Source organism: Dermochelys coriacea, chromosome 18 (genome assembly GCF_009764565.3).
Source record: "Dermochelys coriacea isolate rDerCor1 chromosome 18, rDerCor1.pri.v4, whole genome shotgun sequence".
Classification (NCBI taxonomy): Eukaryota; Metazoa; Chordata; order Testudines; family Dermochelyidae; genus Dermochelys; species Dermochelys coriacea.
Window position 1 is genome coordinate 18238895 of NC_050085.1, and position 19527 is coordinate 18258421.

Sequence of the window (19527 nt, forward strand, 5' to 3'; positions counted from 1 at the left end):
AACAACAGAACTGACTCTATTAGATGCATTTCCTGCAACACCTCGGTCTACACATATTTATGTGAAAAAAATGTTTTACAGATCTCTGCCTGTAAGTACATCTCAAGTTGAAATACAGCATAAAGTGTATATTGATTTATACTCCTTAACAAGTGTAAAAGGACACTGCTTGGATTTTATAAGCACAGACATGGTCACAGTTAAACACATTTCTCAAGCTTTCTTTCCAAGCTTGTACTCCACGTTGGATCCACAAATTCTCATAGTGACCTATATAATGATTACCCTTATTTTCATATTAAATGGCACATCCTAATTAACAAAACCATAAGATGTGCATTAGTAGCTCTTGAAGGATCACTGCCAGTCTCAGAAAATAAATTCCAAAAGTTCAGTTCCAGACATGGCAGGAACTATTTTCTATATTTTATATTCCATTTCTGGAATAAATGTTAGGTTTACATTTAGAGAACACATGGGCTGATTTTATTTAATTGATCAACTCTTTTGGGCAGGTTCCTTCTTTCTGTTCTGCCTTTGTATAGTACCCAGCATAATGGGGGCCTGGTCCATCAGCGGGGCTTCTACATGCCACTTCAATAAAAATAAATAGGAGTAGTAATAATAATTTTCAGAGATGCGGAGCACCCACCGCTCCCATTGACTTCAATTGCAATTGTAAGTGCTCAGCGCTTTTGAAAATCAGGTTCATAATGTAAAAAAAAAGAAGAGAACTGGATAAATCATATTTAAAACTATTACCTGGTATTCCAATTTCCTCCTTTTGATCTTTAAATATTGATTTGTTATTTACATTTGTTCTTACACCCATTTATTTATTGTCTCCTCATTCATCTCTCTCAATGTTTCTTTGGTGCCTTATGTTTCTGATGCATTTTCGTAAGGGGGGATATTTCTAAGCTAAATTTGATTACTAGCAAGATACATGTGTAGATTTCCCTCTTCTAGGTAAGTAGGTGACAGGTCTTCCAATGTCTTTTATCTTCCAACATTGCCTAATTCTTTCATGCAGTTTTTGTCTAAGGTTGATACATTCTTTCACTCGTTCAGCTACATTCCCATTTACCCTGATTTCTTTTTTCTATCTGTTAAGCATTATCTCCATCATGTACATATTCAGGCCCAGACTTTAGCTCCTCTGTCAACTCTTGAAGTTCATTTATATTATCAGGAACCAGGACAATAGCTTATGCAAAATAGAAGCATTTTGGCAGCACTTTGTTTCTGATGATGCTTTTTTCTTTCCAAACTTATCTCTGGAAGACATTCTGTAGATACATCATAAAGCGCTTGGGAGAGCTTTGGTCTCCGAATCTTTCGGCTTGTGTAGTATACCGTGTAATACACACAAAAGCACACAACATTGAATGTTCAACAGTCTGAACCCTAATGTCTACCATCAGCCATTATCTGAGGTAGGTTTGTTATTAATCCTTTGGGCACAAGGTTTTCTTTCAGTTCAGCCTCTACAAAGATTTGGAAGCTTTTAAAAGTAGTTATTTTTTGTACTCTGTAGGTGAACTTACGGGGTCTTCTTTTCTACCAGCTGTAGTAGGAAAGGGAAACACTCAATGAATCTTCTCTCAGTACTTTCTCTTCCTCCTGGAATACTAGTTTGATTAACCATGGAATGCAATGATGAAGACAATGAGATAAGACATTACTAGTCTGGAACCTATCAGTCCAAATATGCAAATCAGACAGGTATAAAGGAAAATTTCCCACCTGAAAACTTGATTTCTGTGCGTCAGAGATTTTTATTTTGAAAGCAGAGGTGGATGATTATAGGTTACTTTGTGCCCTAAGGTTTTGAAAATCTTTAAGCTCATCAATATACCGTACTCATGCAATGATATATTTTGTACTAGGAACACAAGAATGACCATAGTGGATCAGATCAGGTGTTCATCTAGTCTAGTGTCCTATCTCTGACAATGGCCAATACCAGATACTTCAGAGAAAGGTGAAAATCAGAGGTCCCCAAACTGAGGGGCATGCCCCTCTACAGGGGCAAGAAGGAACATTTGAGGAGGGCCCAGGCCAGCCCGCATGGGGGCTGGGGAGAGAATGCCACCCAGCTCCGCTCCTGGCCCTGGCTGCCGGCCCCATGCCTGGGGTCCTGGCTATTGGCCTTGGCCCCCAGCCTCAGCTCTGCCCTGCCCCCAAGTGTGGCCCCAGCCTCAGCCCCCTTATCCTGTCTGCATCCCCCACTTCCAGAGCTGCGGCCCTGCTCCCGGTCCCAGGGGCAGGGTGGGAAATGGACAGAGGCAAGGGGGGAAACAAGGTAAAAAGTTTGGGGACCACTGGTGAAAATGAAGAGTGGACAGTTATAGAAAATAACCTGCCATAAGGGAATTTTCTTCTCAATAAGTGCCAGTGAATGAGTTGGCATAATTCCTGAATACTCATTTTACATTTTTTTAAAATCCTATCTAATGTAACTGAATGTTCTCAACATCCATATAAGTGTTTAATCCTTTTCTGAATCCTGATGAGGAACTGGCCTTCGTAATATCCAGAGGCAACGGAGTTCCACAGGTTAATTATAAATTATGTACAACAAAAAAAAATCCTTTTATCATTTTCAAATTCATTGCCTTTAAATTTTATTGAATATTGTTTTGGTATTATGAGAAAGAGTAAACAGGAGCCTCTCTCTAAACAAAACAATCCCCCTTCTTTTCAATATCTCTTCATATGGAAGTCTCTCCATGCCTCTACTAGGTTTTGTTGCCCATGCTGCATTGCCTTGGCACTCCAAGAGATTGTCCTCTTCAACCAGTTTGAAAGGTCTCGATGAAGTGTCTTGTTCAATATCTAGAGGCCACTGCAAATCACAAGAGGCTAATCCTGCAACTGTTACTGACACTGAAGTAATTAAGAGTTACTAGCATGAGCAGACAAAGCAAGACGGGGTTTCATGATAGTTATTTTATGCTTTGCTATTCTTCAGTAATAGAAAGAGGTAGGAGGATTCTGCACAATGGCAGATTTCCCTAACGTCAAGATATTAAAGAACTACATGTATATTAACTCTAACTCCTTAAAGAGAGAGTAAACAACTGGCAACGAACAGGAAGATTACAGCTAATGTTACCTCCATCACAACTAAAATAGTGAAAAAGGGTACAAATTATCTTAATCTTGCAGATGACAACTCTACCATCTGCTCCAGAAGATGTCTCCTTAATCAGTTTGTTGGTAAGAAGAGATGCAAATTAGATATCACCCATTCTTCTATTTGTTTTGTACAGAGAGCATAATTTCTGCATGAACGTCCAACTGTGTTCTCATCCTCTTTATGTCACAGCAACCTCATTTATCAGTCATTCTTCTCCATATGAAAAGATCGATAATGAGGAGTCTGTCATTGCCCAGCTCCTCTGAGTCAGGAGTTTTCATTCCCCCTAATATTTGCAGCTTCTGCTGCAGTTTAATTTGCTGTTGTCTCATTCCACAGCATTTATGCAGTCACATCCGTGGATAGAATATGGAAAAGGCTTAGTGTTTGCCTTCAGGGTTGTAAATGAATTAGATGGCACTGAGAAACCAGATTCTTGATCTGCTACATTTTCAAAGGAACTCAAAGGAAAGTTTGATTCACTGTACTGAAATTATTGTGTACTTATTCCTGGGTAAGAAGTCATGGCATTTAAATATTGTTTTTCCAGTGGGTCAACTGGGCAAGAACATCTGTAAGGTGAGGCTGTTGAAGGAAAAATGAAGTCCAGAACATATTACATTTTTTCTTTTAAATGAAAATCTTAAAAAGACAATAAATTATCCATAAAATTGCTTTTGCTTGCACGTGACAAATGTAACATTCTGGTACTCCTTTCATAAAAGTTATTTCTAGGGGCATAATATTATGCAAAAGCCAGAAATAGAAATTAAATTTCTTTCTTATTTCACATCTAAGCAACAAGGATCAAACCCATGGCTTTGTATTCTGAAAATGACATTGTTATTTAATGGAAGCAATTTCTGCTAGTGTCTCTAGATTTCAACAAACATCTGAAGCAATTTACACACACTGAGTGAAACAGTGATATGACGGCAGAATTCAATTGTATTGGAATGGATCACCTTGATCTAAGGAGGAGGTAAGTGTTCTTTGTTAAGAGCCAGAATTTTAGTTATATAAATGCTATCATCATATTTTCAACTTTTAACATAATCACTACATTGCCTATTGATAATGCATAGCACACAGAATGTCTATACTCTCAGCAACAAGAGCATGAGCTTTCCCTCTTTAACGTACAGCTAAAGGTTACACTTACATCTGAAAAACATAGGCTGTGATCTCCTCTTTAAATCTAAACAAAGACACACAAAAGATTAATGTAGCTATAAACTCTCCAAAGCTCTTCATAGCTTGTTTATAGCTTCCAGAGATAGAACAGGAAAGAAAAATACAATTATCATAAACAGAAGGCTGCCAGCTATGGGCGACACAAACAGGAATAGGATCCTACTACGACTGCCTGAACAGATACATATTAAGACTGACACTTCCATCCTTTTGTCTTTATTGATTTTTCTGACATTCCTGGGCCTAAAGCCCTAAAATTCAAAACAGTTCCAAGCTGGTCAGAGGGGAAGAAGACCAATGGGGCAGAATAAAGGCTGGGGTATTCAGAGAAGAGATGTTGTAAGGGATAATTCATTTCTCCTATTGGTTTGTTTATGTGATGATTGCTTCTGGCATGGGAAGCAAATCTGGCATGGGAAGGAGGTGTTTCCTGATTAGAAAGAATCTAAGCTCTGATGAGACAAACAAAATGCCTTTTGGGGCTAAATATTGGGTCTTCTATAACAAGTGTCCACACCAAGAGGTTGTTGGGTTGGACCAGCAGAAATAAGACACAGTACCCTGAAAGCAGGGGAGGCGAGAGCGCATTGGTGAGGCTAAGGGAACCAGGATGGTTGACTGGTTCTTATGCCTACCAGCGAGGAATATTTCAACTCTACATAGGCTTTTCAAGGGCCCATTGGACCTTTAACTGTCCTGTCCTCCCTCCACTTAGTTGCAGCACAGGAGCTGAATTTTTCAGGATGCTATGGTCTGAACAATCACTTGTTTTGAGATCAGAAAGGAATTTTTCCTGTTAGGCCAAACTGACCTACATTCAATGGCTTTTTTCAGCTTTCCTGTAGCCTCATGAAGGCCCAGTTGGGTGGAAAGGAATAGGACTTGAAAATTTAATATTAGGAAAGGTAAGACTGTTAAACTCGTCACTACTTGTAGCCAGTGGCTAGAGTGGATAAAGGCTAAAAGGGCCACCTCCTAGAGCTGAGACTTGGGATTTCAGTGGTGGACCTTGTACCTGTAGGAGAAGGGGAAACTTGAAGCCTTCGTGGACTGAGGTCACCCCATGGTACCCATAGGGGTGGGGTTTCAGAAGTCAGCTGAGGCCTAGAGGTAGGCTGAGAAGGATTTTCACCAATTTGTACATGGTGGGATCCTATAACCCCATCACACTGGACCCTATTAAATGCTGGGTATGCAAGAGTAGGGGTTGGAAAACAGTGTCCCTCCCCAGGATTCATTTAATAAAGTTGCAGCCTGATGCTTAAAATCTGTCCCTTGTGTCTGTGGTTCATTCGCTGCTGTGTCCTGATTCTCTGAACTATCTACAGAGTCAGCACAATAGGAGGCTGAAATAGTAGGCAGCCTGAATGTTGTCACAGATGTTTCTATGACATACGTTGGAAAAACTTTTTCAACAGTTACTTTTGGATATAGTAAAACTTTGCAGTGATGAAACCTATCATGGGGTAACCATAGGACTGGGAGTCAATGAGATTGCTTGGTTTCCTCACCTTTTCCTTTAATACACTATGATGTAGCTTTGTTGATATTTCCTTATGGTATCACAGTTATTTTTGTTATGACAGAAAGCAGCTACCATCAGGGTTATGTGTACTGTGGGATTCCCCAGCCAGTGATTCTACCACTGGCCCATCCCTTGCTGCAGAAAATTTGCTCCAGAATCTTGATTTTCATATAAAATAAAATCTTTACAGCCCTTATGGTTATGAAGATCACATTTGTTTCAGGTTTCAGAGTAGCAGCCGTGTTAGTCTGTATTCTCAAAAAGAAAAGGAGTACTTGTGGCACCTTAGAGACTAACAAATTTATTAGAGCATAAGCTTTCGTGAGCTACAGCTCACTTCATCGGATGCATTTGGTGGAAAAAACAGAGTAGAGATTTATATACACACACACAGAGAACATGAAACAATGGGTTTATCATACACACTGTAAGGAGAGTGATCACTTAAGATAAGCCATCACCAACAGCAGGGGGGGGAAGGAGGAAAACCTTTCATGGTGACAAGCAGGTAGGCTAATTCCAGCAGTTAACAAGAATATCAGAGGAACAGTGGGGGGTGGGGTGGGAGGGAGAAATACCATGGGGAAATAGTTTTACTTTGTGTAATGACTCATCCATTCCCAGTCTCTATTCAAGCCTAAGTTAATTGTATCCAGTTTGCAAATTAATTCCAATTCAGCAGTCTCTCGTTGGAGTCTGTTTTTGAAGCTTTTTTGTTGAAGTATAGCCACTCTTAGGTCTGTGATCGAGTGACCAGAGAGATTGAAGTGTTCTCCAACTGGTTTTTGAATGTTATAATTCTTGACGTCTGATTTGTGTCCATTCATTCTTTTACGTAGAGACTGTCCAGTTTGGCCAATGTACATGGCAGAGGGGCATTGCTGGCACATGATGGCATATATCACATTGGTAGATGCGCAGGTGAAGGAGCCTCTGATAGTGTGGCTGATGTGATTAGGCCCTATGATGGTATCCCCTGAATAGATATGTGGACAGAGTTGGCAACGGGCTTTGTTGCAAGGATAGGTTCCTGGGTTAGTGGTTCTGTTGTGTGGTGTGTGGTTGCTGGTGAATATTTGCTTCAGATTGGGGGGCTGTCTGTAAGCAAGGACTGGTCTATCTCCCAAGATCTGAGAGAGCGATGGCTCGTCCTTCAGGATAGGTTGTAGATCCTTGATGATGCGTTGGAGGGGTTTTAGTTGGGGGCTGAAGGTGATGGCAAAGTAAAACTATTTCCCCATGGTATTTCTCCCTCCCACCCCACCCCCCACTGTTCCTCTGATATTCTTGTTAACTGCTGGAATTAGCCTACCTGCTTGTCACCATGAAAGGTTTTCCTCCTTCCCCCCCCTGCTGTTGGTGATGGCTTATCTTAAGTGATCACTCTCCTTACAGTGTGTATGATAAACCCATTGTTTCATGTTCTCTGTGTGTGTGTATATAAATCTCTACTCTGTTTTTTCCACCAAATGCATCCGATGAAGTGAGCTGTAGCTCACGAAAGCTTATGCTCTAATAAATTTGTTAGTCTCTAAGGTGCCACAAGTACTCCTTTACATTTGTTTCACAGTGTCAAAGTTAACTAATGTACTGATGTCTGCCTGAACCAATAGCTCTGACAGAAGTGCCACATTTCCTATCAAGCTGACAAATTAAACATCAATATTGTTAATTATTTCAGTGCTGACCAGGAGAATGGCAATCATCCTAGGATGATCCGCATGAGCAGAGGTCTCAATTTGAAGTTTCATTTTGAATGAAGGGAGTATAGAGCTTGAAAGAATACCTCTCCTTTTCTTTCCCCAATTCATCTCACAAACCATGAGAAAATATGATCACTGCATGATCACTGTTGTCCAAACCAGCCCTGCAAAACTTTACTTGCCACATAGTCCAAGAAGACTCTTTTTTAACATAATTTTTTTTCATTCTAAATCATTTCCCCCCTCCCCTTTTCTAATCATCATCACCTTGATAAAAAGTGGACAACATAGATTTTATGTTTGGACTGGTAAATATGAGAGAAATTTTAGAAGTATGGTCTAATCCTTCTTTACTTATGACATTTCAAAGAGAAAAACTTAAATATTGCTTCTAGAAACAGATTTGAAGTTAAAACAAACATATACACACACTTCCTGTGCAAGTTGCCCTGGTATGTGTGTGGTTCTGTTGATTGTCATATCCAAATCAAATACATACAAATGTATATGTCTGAAGTAAATTATAAAAACATTAGAAATATATTGATGTAAAGTGTGAAAGGCAATATTATATGATAATTACGGCAGTGGTTGACAAAGAGAAAACAGGGCCATTTCACATCATAGAAGTACCTGTTGCTTGCTGCATGAAGGTAAGCACTGCTTTAAGTGGAAAGCATCCCCCAGCTGAGCAGCAGAAATACTGATTCACACATACCTGCTGTCTACAATTTTCTCCTGTGAGACTGTCATCTTCTCAGCTTTCTCAGCAGATATCTTTCCACTTGGCTTTTTGCCTCCTTTCTAGAGTGGAAAAAGGAAAATGTATTTGTGCACGGCTCAAGGGGACTGCCAAAAAGTGGAGTTGTAATTTATGATGTGCTAATGTTTTCCTTTGAGTTCATAACTGAAAATAACTACTAATGCAAAATCATCATCACTTGGATTTTGTGGCTTTTAATTTGCATATATGCTCCAGATTCTGCCGTATCTTTATTTCACATATTTATTCCTGTAAGCAAAAACAAAATCAACATCCCTTACATTTCCCTTAGCCGAATCACAGTAAGGGATATGACAGTTTATACAGCTCGGTATTTTTAAGAATTTAAGACAATTTGGATCATCTAGTCTGACCTCTCTTCTATGTTCCTGCATATTGTAGGATGCTGACTACTTTATTCCCATTTGTCTCATTGGTACATGACTGTTTGCAGTGATGGAGTCACATCCATCTCCTTTGGTGTAGTCCTGGCCACAACAGTACTAACTATTAAGAACCTTCTCTAGAACTTTTCTTTCTTTAGCTTAAAGCCATTGGTCCTTATCCTACCATCTTTTAAAGGTATCTTATAAACCATAGCAGGCCAAATGCTACCTCTGTGTGCAACCCTACAGATGTCATTTCACTTTTTAAAATTAATGTCTTCCTTTCAGTTTCTCCATTGAAGTCATTATGGCTGATCACAGAATTTTGCTCTTGGTGTTTGACTGGCTGATATTTTAAAAACATCAGTAGACTAGAAAAAATTATTTTTGGAAGTCTTAAGAAAATGAATAATTGTTTTAAATATTTTTCCACATTCACACTGTACTGTGTTACAGAGCCTACTTGTATTGCTGTATGAAACTTTGAATTTCACAAGGCTGAAAGGTTGATTAGTTTCACTTGTCTTTTTTTTTTCTGATGCATTGTTTTAGGTCCCATCCTGAACTGATATATTGCAAAGCCAGGGAAGTTATGATCAGGAGCATTACCTGAGTCAGATATTTTTTCTGTTTTTTAATTCTAGTGATTTTCACAGGAGAGATGTTATCTTATATTCTTTATTGTCACAAGGATTATAAGTGAGCAACTGAACATTACAATTATTTAAGGCTAGTTTACAGTCATTTAGATTTCAGGAACTGTCAGCATTATATCTTACTATGGCTCAAATCTAATCTAAAGAGAGCTTTTTAAGCAGTCAAAAGTAATGATTTTGGAAGTTATCTATTCATACAGGATACCGTTTGCACTGAAAAAATGATATATTTGCACTGTAGTTTTACTCTAGTTTTCTACATGGAAGAGTGGTCTTCCTGGCTCATGTCTGGTTATTTATTAATTATTATTATTATTTCTGTCATGAAAGTGCCTAGAGGTCCTGGCTGAGATCAATGTCTCATTGTAAAAGACAGTTCTTGCCCTGAAGAGCTCACAACCTAAATGAGCAAGATAGACAAAGGGAGGGAGAAAAAGAGATTTGCCACTGTTGCTGGCAGAGCTGGAACTGAATCCAGATTTCCTGAGACTCAGTTATGCATCTTATTCACAAGACTATCCTCCTCAAACACAGTCTACAATCTTACACCATTAGTATCCTATCAATACTATGGATTCTTCATTTTGGCTCTACAGCTGCTGCTGAGTCAAGAACACACATGAAAATCTACAGAGATGAGTGTCTTTGCCCACGCTTTGAACATATTAAGCTGTAAGTTTTGTTAATATTGTAGTAATCTGTATGAACTTCACACCAACTATGAGTCCATGCGTAATTTTTTTCCCAAAAAACTTGCAAAAGAATAAGTAAGTTTTAGCTACTGTCAGATTTTGCAGGAAGTTATATGGACTTTTCAGGGGACTTGCAAATCATATTTAGAAAATGAGAACAAACAGACGGTCACCATCATGGTCTCGCATTATCTTTTGTTCAACATGTAGGTGAATGTTTGCGCCTTCTCCGTAAATATCACCATTTGGAAGATGTCACTGGAGATAGTGTGCAAAACCAGTCTCTCCCTGCATTTTTAGGTACATTATCACTAATTACTTGTTTGTTTATATCAGAAAAAATATTATGGTGCACCAGATTTCTGCAGATCTCAGAAGAACTGATGGTTGTCCTCTTTTGCTGCTGTTGATTAACATGGGCATCTGGAGGGACAAAGTTGCCAGGAAGTGAAACCCTAACTAACAATTAACATTAGTTATTCTTGCCTTGCCAAATTTGACTTGCTCATGCTGGCATTTTTCTTTGTGTGAGAGAAAAGCAGTTATTTTTTTTCCCATTGACATCATCACAATGGAAGAGAAGATTTGGTGCTTGGGCTTGTATAATTCTCCAATGATTTTGCAAGGATGAATTAACAGTATTGATTTATAGAGGGAACTGAGACAGCTAGCTGATAAAGTGTCCAGTTTGCTTGGGGCAAATTAAAAATCTTTTATAATGAAGTCTTCTTACTTTGTTTAGTTCATCCAAAAGCATGAATGGTTGATAATTAGCCGGAGGAGGTGCAAGCATGATGTTTCTGAAAACAACACAGCCACGTTCCACTCTCTGACTGGCTGGAGGACAGAGACTTTCACCTTCAAATCCTGAAAAGTGACAAAGGAAACACATTTAAGAAACCAGCAACAAAATGCTGTGAGCATAATTAACTAACATAACAGCTGCTAATGCTTCCCTCTGTGCTTGATTCTGCCACTCTGACTCACGTTGAGTAATACTCAAAAAGTGAAGATAACACTCAAAATAAATAAGGCAGATAGAATTGGGTCTTGTTATATTTTTTGCAAAGTAATATACTGTAGATATTGTAAGACTTAAATGTACTGTACTATATTCAACTGTTTGCCTTTCATGTAAGTGCCAAGACAAGAATCAAACCTTGCTTTATTGATATCTATATATTTAATACCCTTCTAAAGTCTTGTAATTCACTCAGCAGATGAGTTTTTATATTTGAGGGGGAGGGGGAATCTTCTTTGTGACCATCTGTATCTGATAGAGATCAGGAGAGAAGATGTTTTACATTGCTAATTTATGGCACTGCCTACATGACTTGGAATTGGCTGAAGTAAATATGGCAAGACCAGGCTATTGGAAAGTGCTTTGTTTGCTTAACCTAGTAGTTATGCTCAGAAGCAGCAAGTGTTTTCTGCATAATAGAAACAAATCAAACATTTGCAAAAAGCTAATATGGATTTACATGTATTCTCCCTTAATTAAGAGTGACAGCAACAGCAAATAAATAAATATATTTCAAGGATATTAAAACACTTTCCAGACCTTAAAAAAGCCGCACAACATCCCTGAAGAACAGATAAATATTATTAGGCCCACTTACAGTGATGTAAACTGAGGTACAGAGGGTTATGTGACTAGAGTAAGGTCACACAACTACTCAGTGGTATAGCTGAAATTAGAAATCATGGGGCCAGATTCTCTATGAGCTCTGCTCAGGTACAGTGAAGAGGAGGCTGTCAGAGAGCTGGTTGTGTCCCCCTAATTTAAACCACATTGCCCTCGCATATCTTAGAGGAGCAAGGGAACAGCTGTAACTAACACCATGCGCATAAGGACTCTCAGGCCTTACACCAGTGGAGGACTGGGAATAGTAGAGATCTGTTCTGCCATGCTCTGCCCCACTTCTATAATGCCATTTTCTTCCCATTACACTGATGACTGAGGGAGGACAGTTGAAGCATGGTGAAGCCACTTCCACTAGCAGAGAGTTTCCGACACAGGAAGCTGTCTCTGCTGGCCATCTTGACTGATGCGTTGCAAAGTGGAAACTATAGCTAAGGGGTGCACCCACCTCAGTATACACAGTATGCAAATAATTCAATCTCTACTTAATTGTAGCTCTTCTGGCAAAGTATTACTGTGAGGAATTTGGTAGTGCTGTAGATATGTCTCTACTAGGAATGCTATAGGAAAAAACATCGACTGCTTGGCAGAAAAGAAACACAGAGATAGAAATGGGAGGCTACGGAAAGATGAGTGGCAGTATTCAAACCATGCACGCTACAGTGTATTTGCCCAAGAAGATTACAGTAGTTACACAGCACAGATTCAATTCTGCAAGGCACTGAGTGCCCTCAACTCCAAGTGATTTCAATAGTACCTCCAGGAGTTGCTGAGCACCTTGCAGCTTGGAGCCCTCCATGAAAACCAGATGTGCACCTGACAATTATTTCCCTTAGTTCTTTAACTTCCTTTGTTAATGGCTGAGATGACAGGTGGTTAACTGCTTCATGTTTTCAAGCAACGATGCCTGTCTTGTTTGCCTGGTTTAGCCTCTCTTAAATTTTGTGTAAAATAGTGATCAAGTTAATCTGTATCGCTGCTTGTCTAGAAGGGCAACCTCCACAGTAACTGACTAGGAAAGCAACAACATAGTCAGTCAGGGCATCAACATGTAGAAAAATAAGAAAAAGAGTCTAGAAATTAAATGCCTTATTTTTTAGTTAACATAAAAAAGTCAACAAAACATACATGGTGCATTCATTAGACTAGCATGGCCATGTTTATCATTCATAAACTGACCTGAGACATGGAAAAATAGGAATTCAATTATCTCTGATCATATTTTATCCAATGTAGCATTGCAAAACATTTCCATGGTTAACATAATTATGTCAAATATTAATTTTAATGTGTGCAAATATTTAACAAATTTAAATAAAAAAATCAAAGATGTTTGGTGAAAGCTTCTCCTTTTCTATCTGTATTCAACAGATTAGGGCTGATTCTAATCTCGCACTAGTACAATTCAGCAGTATAACTGCACTAAAGTCAATGGAGTTAAACAGATGTCAAACTTATGTGAGAGGAGAATCAGACACATTGGCCTAAATGTTCAAAGTTGAGTGACTAAAGTTAAGTTCTTAAATTTATATTTGGGCACCTAAATAAAAGTAGTCTAATTTCCAGAGGATTTGAGCACCCACAAGCTCCAATTCATTGCAATGAAATTTCAAATTGGAAAATCAGGACACTTATTTAGGTGCCTAAATATGGATTTAAAAGTCTAATTCTAGGCAGCCAGATGTGAAAATTGTGATCATTGTCTTCTAAACCATAAGAACATGGAGTATACAGCAGTTCCCTTCCTCTTAAAACAAAAAAGAACCGAACTGTAGTCATTTATAGATTCAGAGGTATTAAGGTCAGAAAGGACCATTATGATCATCTAGTCTGACCTCCTGCACAAGGCAAGCCACAGAATCTCACCCACCCACACCTGCGAAAAACCTCTCACCTATGTCTGAGCTATTGAAGTCCTCAAATCGTGGTTTAAAGACTTCAAGGAGCAGAGACTCCTCCAGTGACCCGTGCCCCATGCTACAGAGGAAGGTGAAAAACCTCCAGGGCCTCTTCCAATCTGCCCTGGAGGAAAATTCCTTCCCAACCCCAAATATGGCAATCAGCTAAACCCTGAGCATATGGGCAAGATTCACCAGCCAGATACCCAGGAAAGAATTCTCTGTAGTAACTCAGATCCCATCCCATCTAGCATTCCATCACAGGCCATTGGGCCTATTTACCATGATTAGTTGAAGATCAATTAATTGCCAAACTCATGTTATCCCATCATACCATCTCCTCCATAAACTTATCGAGTCTAATCTTAAAGCCAGATAGGGTCTTTTGCCCCCACTGCTTCCCTTGGAAGGCTATTCCAAAACTTCATTTATACTTCCATGCACACAAGAAGAGCAGTAGCTAGAAATGAGAACAGGGCAGGAGTGTTCCACATCTGTTCTGGCTACACCCACTTTCCCCTGAAATCAGCAGACAGATTGCTCTCGGTGGAACTCTGGAGGGACATTCCAACATGATGTCTAGGAGTTGGGAGGTGCCCTCATATGTAACTTCTCATCCTGGAAGGAATAATTTGCATAGAGTGGGGTGTTCTGTGCTTAGGGTGGAGAGGAATAAGATTGCCTTTGTCTTATTTCCTGAACAAAGCTTAAAAAGTATCAAAATTTTACTAAAGTTTTCTAGGAGAGAGAAAAAAAGCAATTTTTTGTAGTTACAATTCTTTATCCTAGGAAAAAAATATTAAAACCAGGTGCCTCTAATTGCAAGTGATGCAGTTATCTCTGTGGTGCCTTAATTTTATCATTAAACGACATTATAAAAAGTTAAGGCTTTACTTCTGCAAGGACATTCTTTAACTAACATCTTTCTCTCCATTAGCTTTTGCTGTAGTAGCAGTATTTATGTTCTGGGCAATGAATGGGAATCATATTGCGTGCAGCATAATTTCAATTTCTTAATGCACTAATAGTTTCAATAAGGACTCTGTATCCACTAAATTTGACTGCCCCTTTTATTGACAACTGTTTTGCAATACATTTTTCAATAAAGTATCTAACACTGAAAAAGCACCCTTAATACTGCATTTTAATGAAAAAACTGGTATAATATTTACTAGGGATGGGGAAACAATCTTAGAAAAAATAACTGCTCTGGACCAAACTCACACCTTTTAGAGTGAAGGATCATGTGGAGGGAAGAGGTGCCAGTGACCTTCCAGGGAAGGAAGTGGAGAAGGTCCAAATGTGAATAAACCTCCAAACTACTGCAGGAGTGTTTGAATTAAGCCTCATGAGGTTTGCCAATAACTAATATTTATCCTTCATTATGTATTTCATGTTTGTATATGTAAACCATGCATTAAGGGCTGAGGAGACACAGCACTGTGGTTTGGGAAAGAACTAAGAGCCAGCAATTCCTGAATTCTAATCCTGGCTGAGAAAAGGACTCACTGAGTGACCTTTGGCAAGTTGTTTCAACCTCTGTGCCTCAGTTCCCTCATCTCTAAATCAGGCTAATAGTACTGATTTACCTCACCAGGGATCTGAGGATTATTTAATTAATTAATGTTAGCACAGAGAGAAAGTGCGTTAAAAGGACTAAGTACCATAGCTGTTAAGAGCTAAAAAAAAGTCTATTAAGTAATCTAACCCTTCTTCCACTTGGTACTAAGTATACAAAACTGAAATAATTAATTATGCCTTACCTAGGTGCTATGTGACTTCAACTGCCTGCTCATCTATAACCAAGTCCTCCCACCTTCCCTCCTCTTCCTTCTCAGGCCCCTCTTGCCTTCTTATATCGCTCTCCAGTTGTGGCATTCCCCTATTTGATTTTTTTCAGAGTCCCCTTGACATCTGCAGAATCCCTAACGTTTAGACAACTTATGTATTAAAATGGATTCCGTGCCCTAAAACTATTTGAGAAACTGTGATTGAATTAACATTGGAAAAACTAACTGATCAAAGAAAGGTGCTTAAAGCTTATGATTTCAAATTGCCTGGCAGGATTCCACATGTTGGTCACCTCAGAAACGTTGTGTCCTTGTTTATTTATTGGCATCTTCATTCATATCTCTGTAATGCCAGACTGCTGACAACACTACACAAAACAGGTACCAACAACAGAGGAGATACTGTCATGAAGGATGCATTAAAAATACCGCAGACAGACAGACAGAGACAATCTTCCTATTAAGATTTATATACCCTGGTTTCACATCCTTAAGCAAAGCAAAGTAGAGCTAAAGCATCCAAACTGTCAAGTTACTCCTTAAATCCTCCCTTCTTGTCTATTTTAATTATGACAATTATGACTTGATCAGCAAGATAAAGGTCATTCTGTCACCTCAGGGGGGTGAGTGCCAGCAAGATAACTGGGCTCATAATGACCACAGAAGATAGGGCAGCTTGACCTCTCTGGGAGTGAAATGTCAATTAATTATCTTTTTACAACCAACTCTATGATAGCATACTAATCACCTGTGTAGGACATCAAGCTAGACGGTGTGGGAGAGGGTGGGGGAGGAATCATCAGCAATAAGCAACCCTCACTTAGGGTGACAAGGAAGTTATTGTAAAACTGCAGATGTGACACCTAATAATGGGGTGTAAATAGTTATTAGCTATTTATAGCAAAATCTAAATGCTGTAATAATTTCTTCATTTAAGTGAACTTTTTAAAAAAAATAAAATGTTATTGGTCCTAGGGGTAATAGAAATGTCTCATTTAAAGGTGACCAGACACACTGCATTAGTCTTTAATGCTAGACTCAATTAACCAAGAAGCTTCATTCATTAAAGAAAAGATTGGTCGGGGGTGGGGGGAAAGAGAGAGAAAAGTTGAACACAAGACAAATTAAGTAACAAGTATACGGAGGGACTTAGAAAAAAAGATATTATAAAGCTTTATTTCTTTAACTCTAGTTACAGTGGGGATCACCTCAATGTCACTTTCCCATGGGCAGAACATACATTAATGTGGATCATTCCCCTAAACATACGTACACTGTGATTTACAATATAAGACCATCTGAAAAGCGGTATATACAATTGTAAAAGCTACATTTATGATCCCCTTATGAACTACTGGTACCCAAGTTATGCCTGCAAAGTATGTGTATGCATGTACAAATAGGTAAATGCATGTGCAAAATATACACAAGTACTGTGACAAAAGTGCATATTTGTACATGTAAGTGTGTTTGTGTGTACAAATACTCTGTAGGCACAACACAGACCCTATAACCAAAAAGAAACAAAATAAGCCACAACAAATTCAATGCCACCTCTCTTTACATTATACATACAGTCAAATGGCAAAATGATAGTAAAATTCTTTTCACAAGAATTTCTGCTAAATGAATCTCAGAGTCTTGCTTCATTTACTTCAACACAGATGTTAGAAAAAGAAAGAAAACATTCAGAAGTTTTCTAATCCACCTTCCTACCTAATGCAGGATTGTTCCTAACAATAGGGTTTTAGCCTAATGTATACAGGAGGTAAACACAATATTTATTTTTATGCCAGGTGTCAACATTTTCCATCATTACAAAGTAAACAATATGGTTTGAAATTTTCAAAAGTACCTAAGTTACTTAAGAGCACAAGTACTACTGAAAGTCACTGGCACCCTGTGCTCCTGAATCGTATCAGTTTCTTTCCAAGACTTTTGCAGATCCCACCCTTGAAATACAGATGAATATCTGGAACCAGACGTTGGGATATATTGATGTACCAAAGACACTAATATCAGGTCCAATCCTGTATGGCACTGAATTCCTGCTGGAAGTTGCTGAGTGCCCTCAACCCCTACAGATTTCAGAGTGCTTAGCACCATGCAGGAGGCGTTCAGTACTTTGCAAGAATCAGGGTCACAAGGGAGAGCTTTGGCTCAAAGGAGTTAAATCAGGAAACTCAAATAAATCTGTAGCATTGCAAAAGACAGAAGGCAATCTTGATCTTTTTCCTATTCTTTAGCACTGAGAGGACACTGTTTCTAAAGAGAGGCTTGTCATTGCACAGGGTTCTTTAAAGGTATTCTGAAAGGAAGAGCACTGTTTGTTCCACCTGCACTTTCAAGAACATCCTGCTAAAACTTGTATTGTATTCTATATAGCTTCTTATACCACAATAATCACCGTAGTACCTGAGTGCCTTGCAGTAGTGCACTAAGCAACGTGACTAACATCTGTCACGTTTTTTTTCTTGAATATTCTATTACTTTAGAGATACTGTGCTTTTAAAGAGCTATTTTTTAAAAATAAAACTGCACATTCTGTACTGCACCTAACTCAGAGTTACCAGCACTCTCTCTTTCCAAGATTATTCTGCACTTATGTTTTTCTACTACCATAATAGAAAGCTGCTGGTTTGCGCTTGCCTTACAGCTAGAGTTCTGATATGGCAGAAATGTAAATGGAACATGCAACAAGAAAACATTTCTGTTGGCAAACCTCTTAATTCAGGTGTATAGTCAGGATCAACCTCTGAATCACAGGGACTGTTTTGAGGTTCAGTCCAGAAAATATAATGCCATCAACAAATATAGGCATCAGTTTTCTGACACCCCCACACTACTTCCAGAAACCCAGGCAAACTGGATTTACATAAGCTTAACGGTGCACAGCTTTTACTACGGCAAATGGAACAAACTGTTGCTATGAAATACAAAGTTTAGAAATAATTTTAGATCACGTCCCAGATTACCAAAACCTAAAGTAAACAACTGATTAACATCGTCTCCTGTGTGGAGACCCGATCTGTACAGTGGTTGAGTACCCTGAATATCCATTGCAGTGAAGCGGAGTTAAGGCTGATCAACACCTTGCAGGAGTGGCTCAGCACCTTTCAAGGCAAGGCCAAGAAACAAAGAGAGACACTGTCCAGATTGCTTGGGACAATACAAACATTGGGGCAAAATATGTATATCCATATCATTCACACAGGGACAGGATTTTCTCTAGGGTATGTTCACTGTCAGTCATGGAGGAGGGGGGAAAGATATTATGTTCTATTTATTTCTTTCCCCCATAAAATTCACCATCTTTGCCAGTGGCTTTCAACCCAGCAACTTAGCTTGACCCCAAACTCCACAGTATAGCACACTCAATGAATAAGCAGAGTGCTAGAAAATTGTGGGACAATAAAACTGAACTTTTGCAGTGTTTAGTATTAGGGAGGTTACTCCTTACCAATGTACGTTAAACATTTGGCACTAATCAATATTTTAACAAAAGTGCAAGATAAATAGTGACTATATTGGCTTTGGCCCTTATATCACAGTTTTGAACACTTCTCTATCCCTTGGGCCATATTTCAAAGGCCTTCTGCTAACAAATCAGTTGCTATGTATGCAATAGTATAAAGGTGCCAGTAATGCCTCTTGTATGCCTTTGGGTTTAAATTAAGTTGGTGTTTCCATTACACACCCTTATTTCAGGGTCAGATAACTTGATTATTCCAAATTACACTGAATGGAAAACATTCCAGTGGAAAACCCAAGGAGACAACATTGTAAGTGTTAAAGACAATGGCAAAACTGTGCCAGTGGAAGCCTCTGGAGACCATATTAGAAACTGAAGGCAATGGCCAAGGAGTAATTTAGTATTTTGCACATTGATCTGTAATATATATAAAATACAAACATTCCATTTAAGCCAGTGTTAAACAACGTCTGTAGCTATGCCTGGTTGCTAACATGTGGAATGCTAATGTCATTTGAGTCAAACAATGGAAAATACATGTACAGTACACACATTCAAATAAGTTTAAACTATTAATTTTTTAAAACTTACTGTATTTTGCCAATGTTCTGAAATGGCAAGATCCCGAATACAGTTCAGCTGCAGAGTTCTTCTGGGACAGATA

The 19527-nt window shown here is 38.8% G+C and overlaps 1 protein-coding gene across 2 annotated transcripts in view; it reads right to left on the reverse strand.

The window, feature by feature from the left end:
- Nucleotides 1-19527, reverse strand: part of MORN1 (MORN repeat containing 1) — a 108048-nt gene that overhangs the window by 41879 nt on the left and 46642 nt on the right. For both annotated transcript variants that reach the window (XM_038376328.2, XM_043499796.1), the window contains 2 exons: nucleotides 10795-10928; nucleotides 8283-8368 (listed from right to left, as the gene is read on the reverse strand). In XM_038376328.2, the coding sequence (XP_038232256.1) occupies nucleotides 8283-8368; nucleotides 10795-10928 (220 nt within the window). The remainder of the gene's footprint in view (nucleotides 1-8282; nucleotides 8369-10794; nucleotides 10929-19527) is intronic.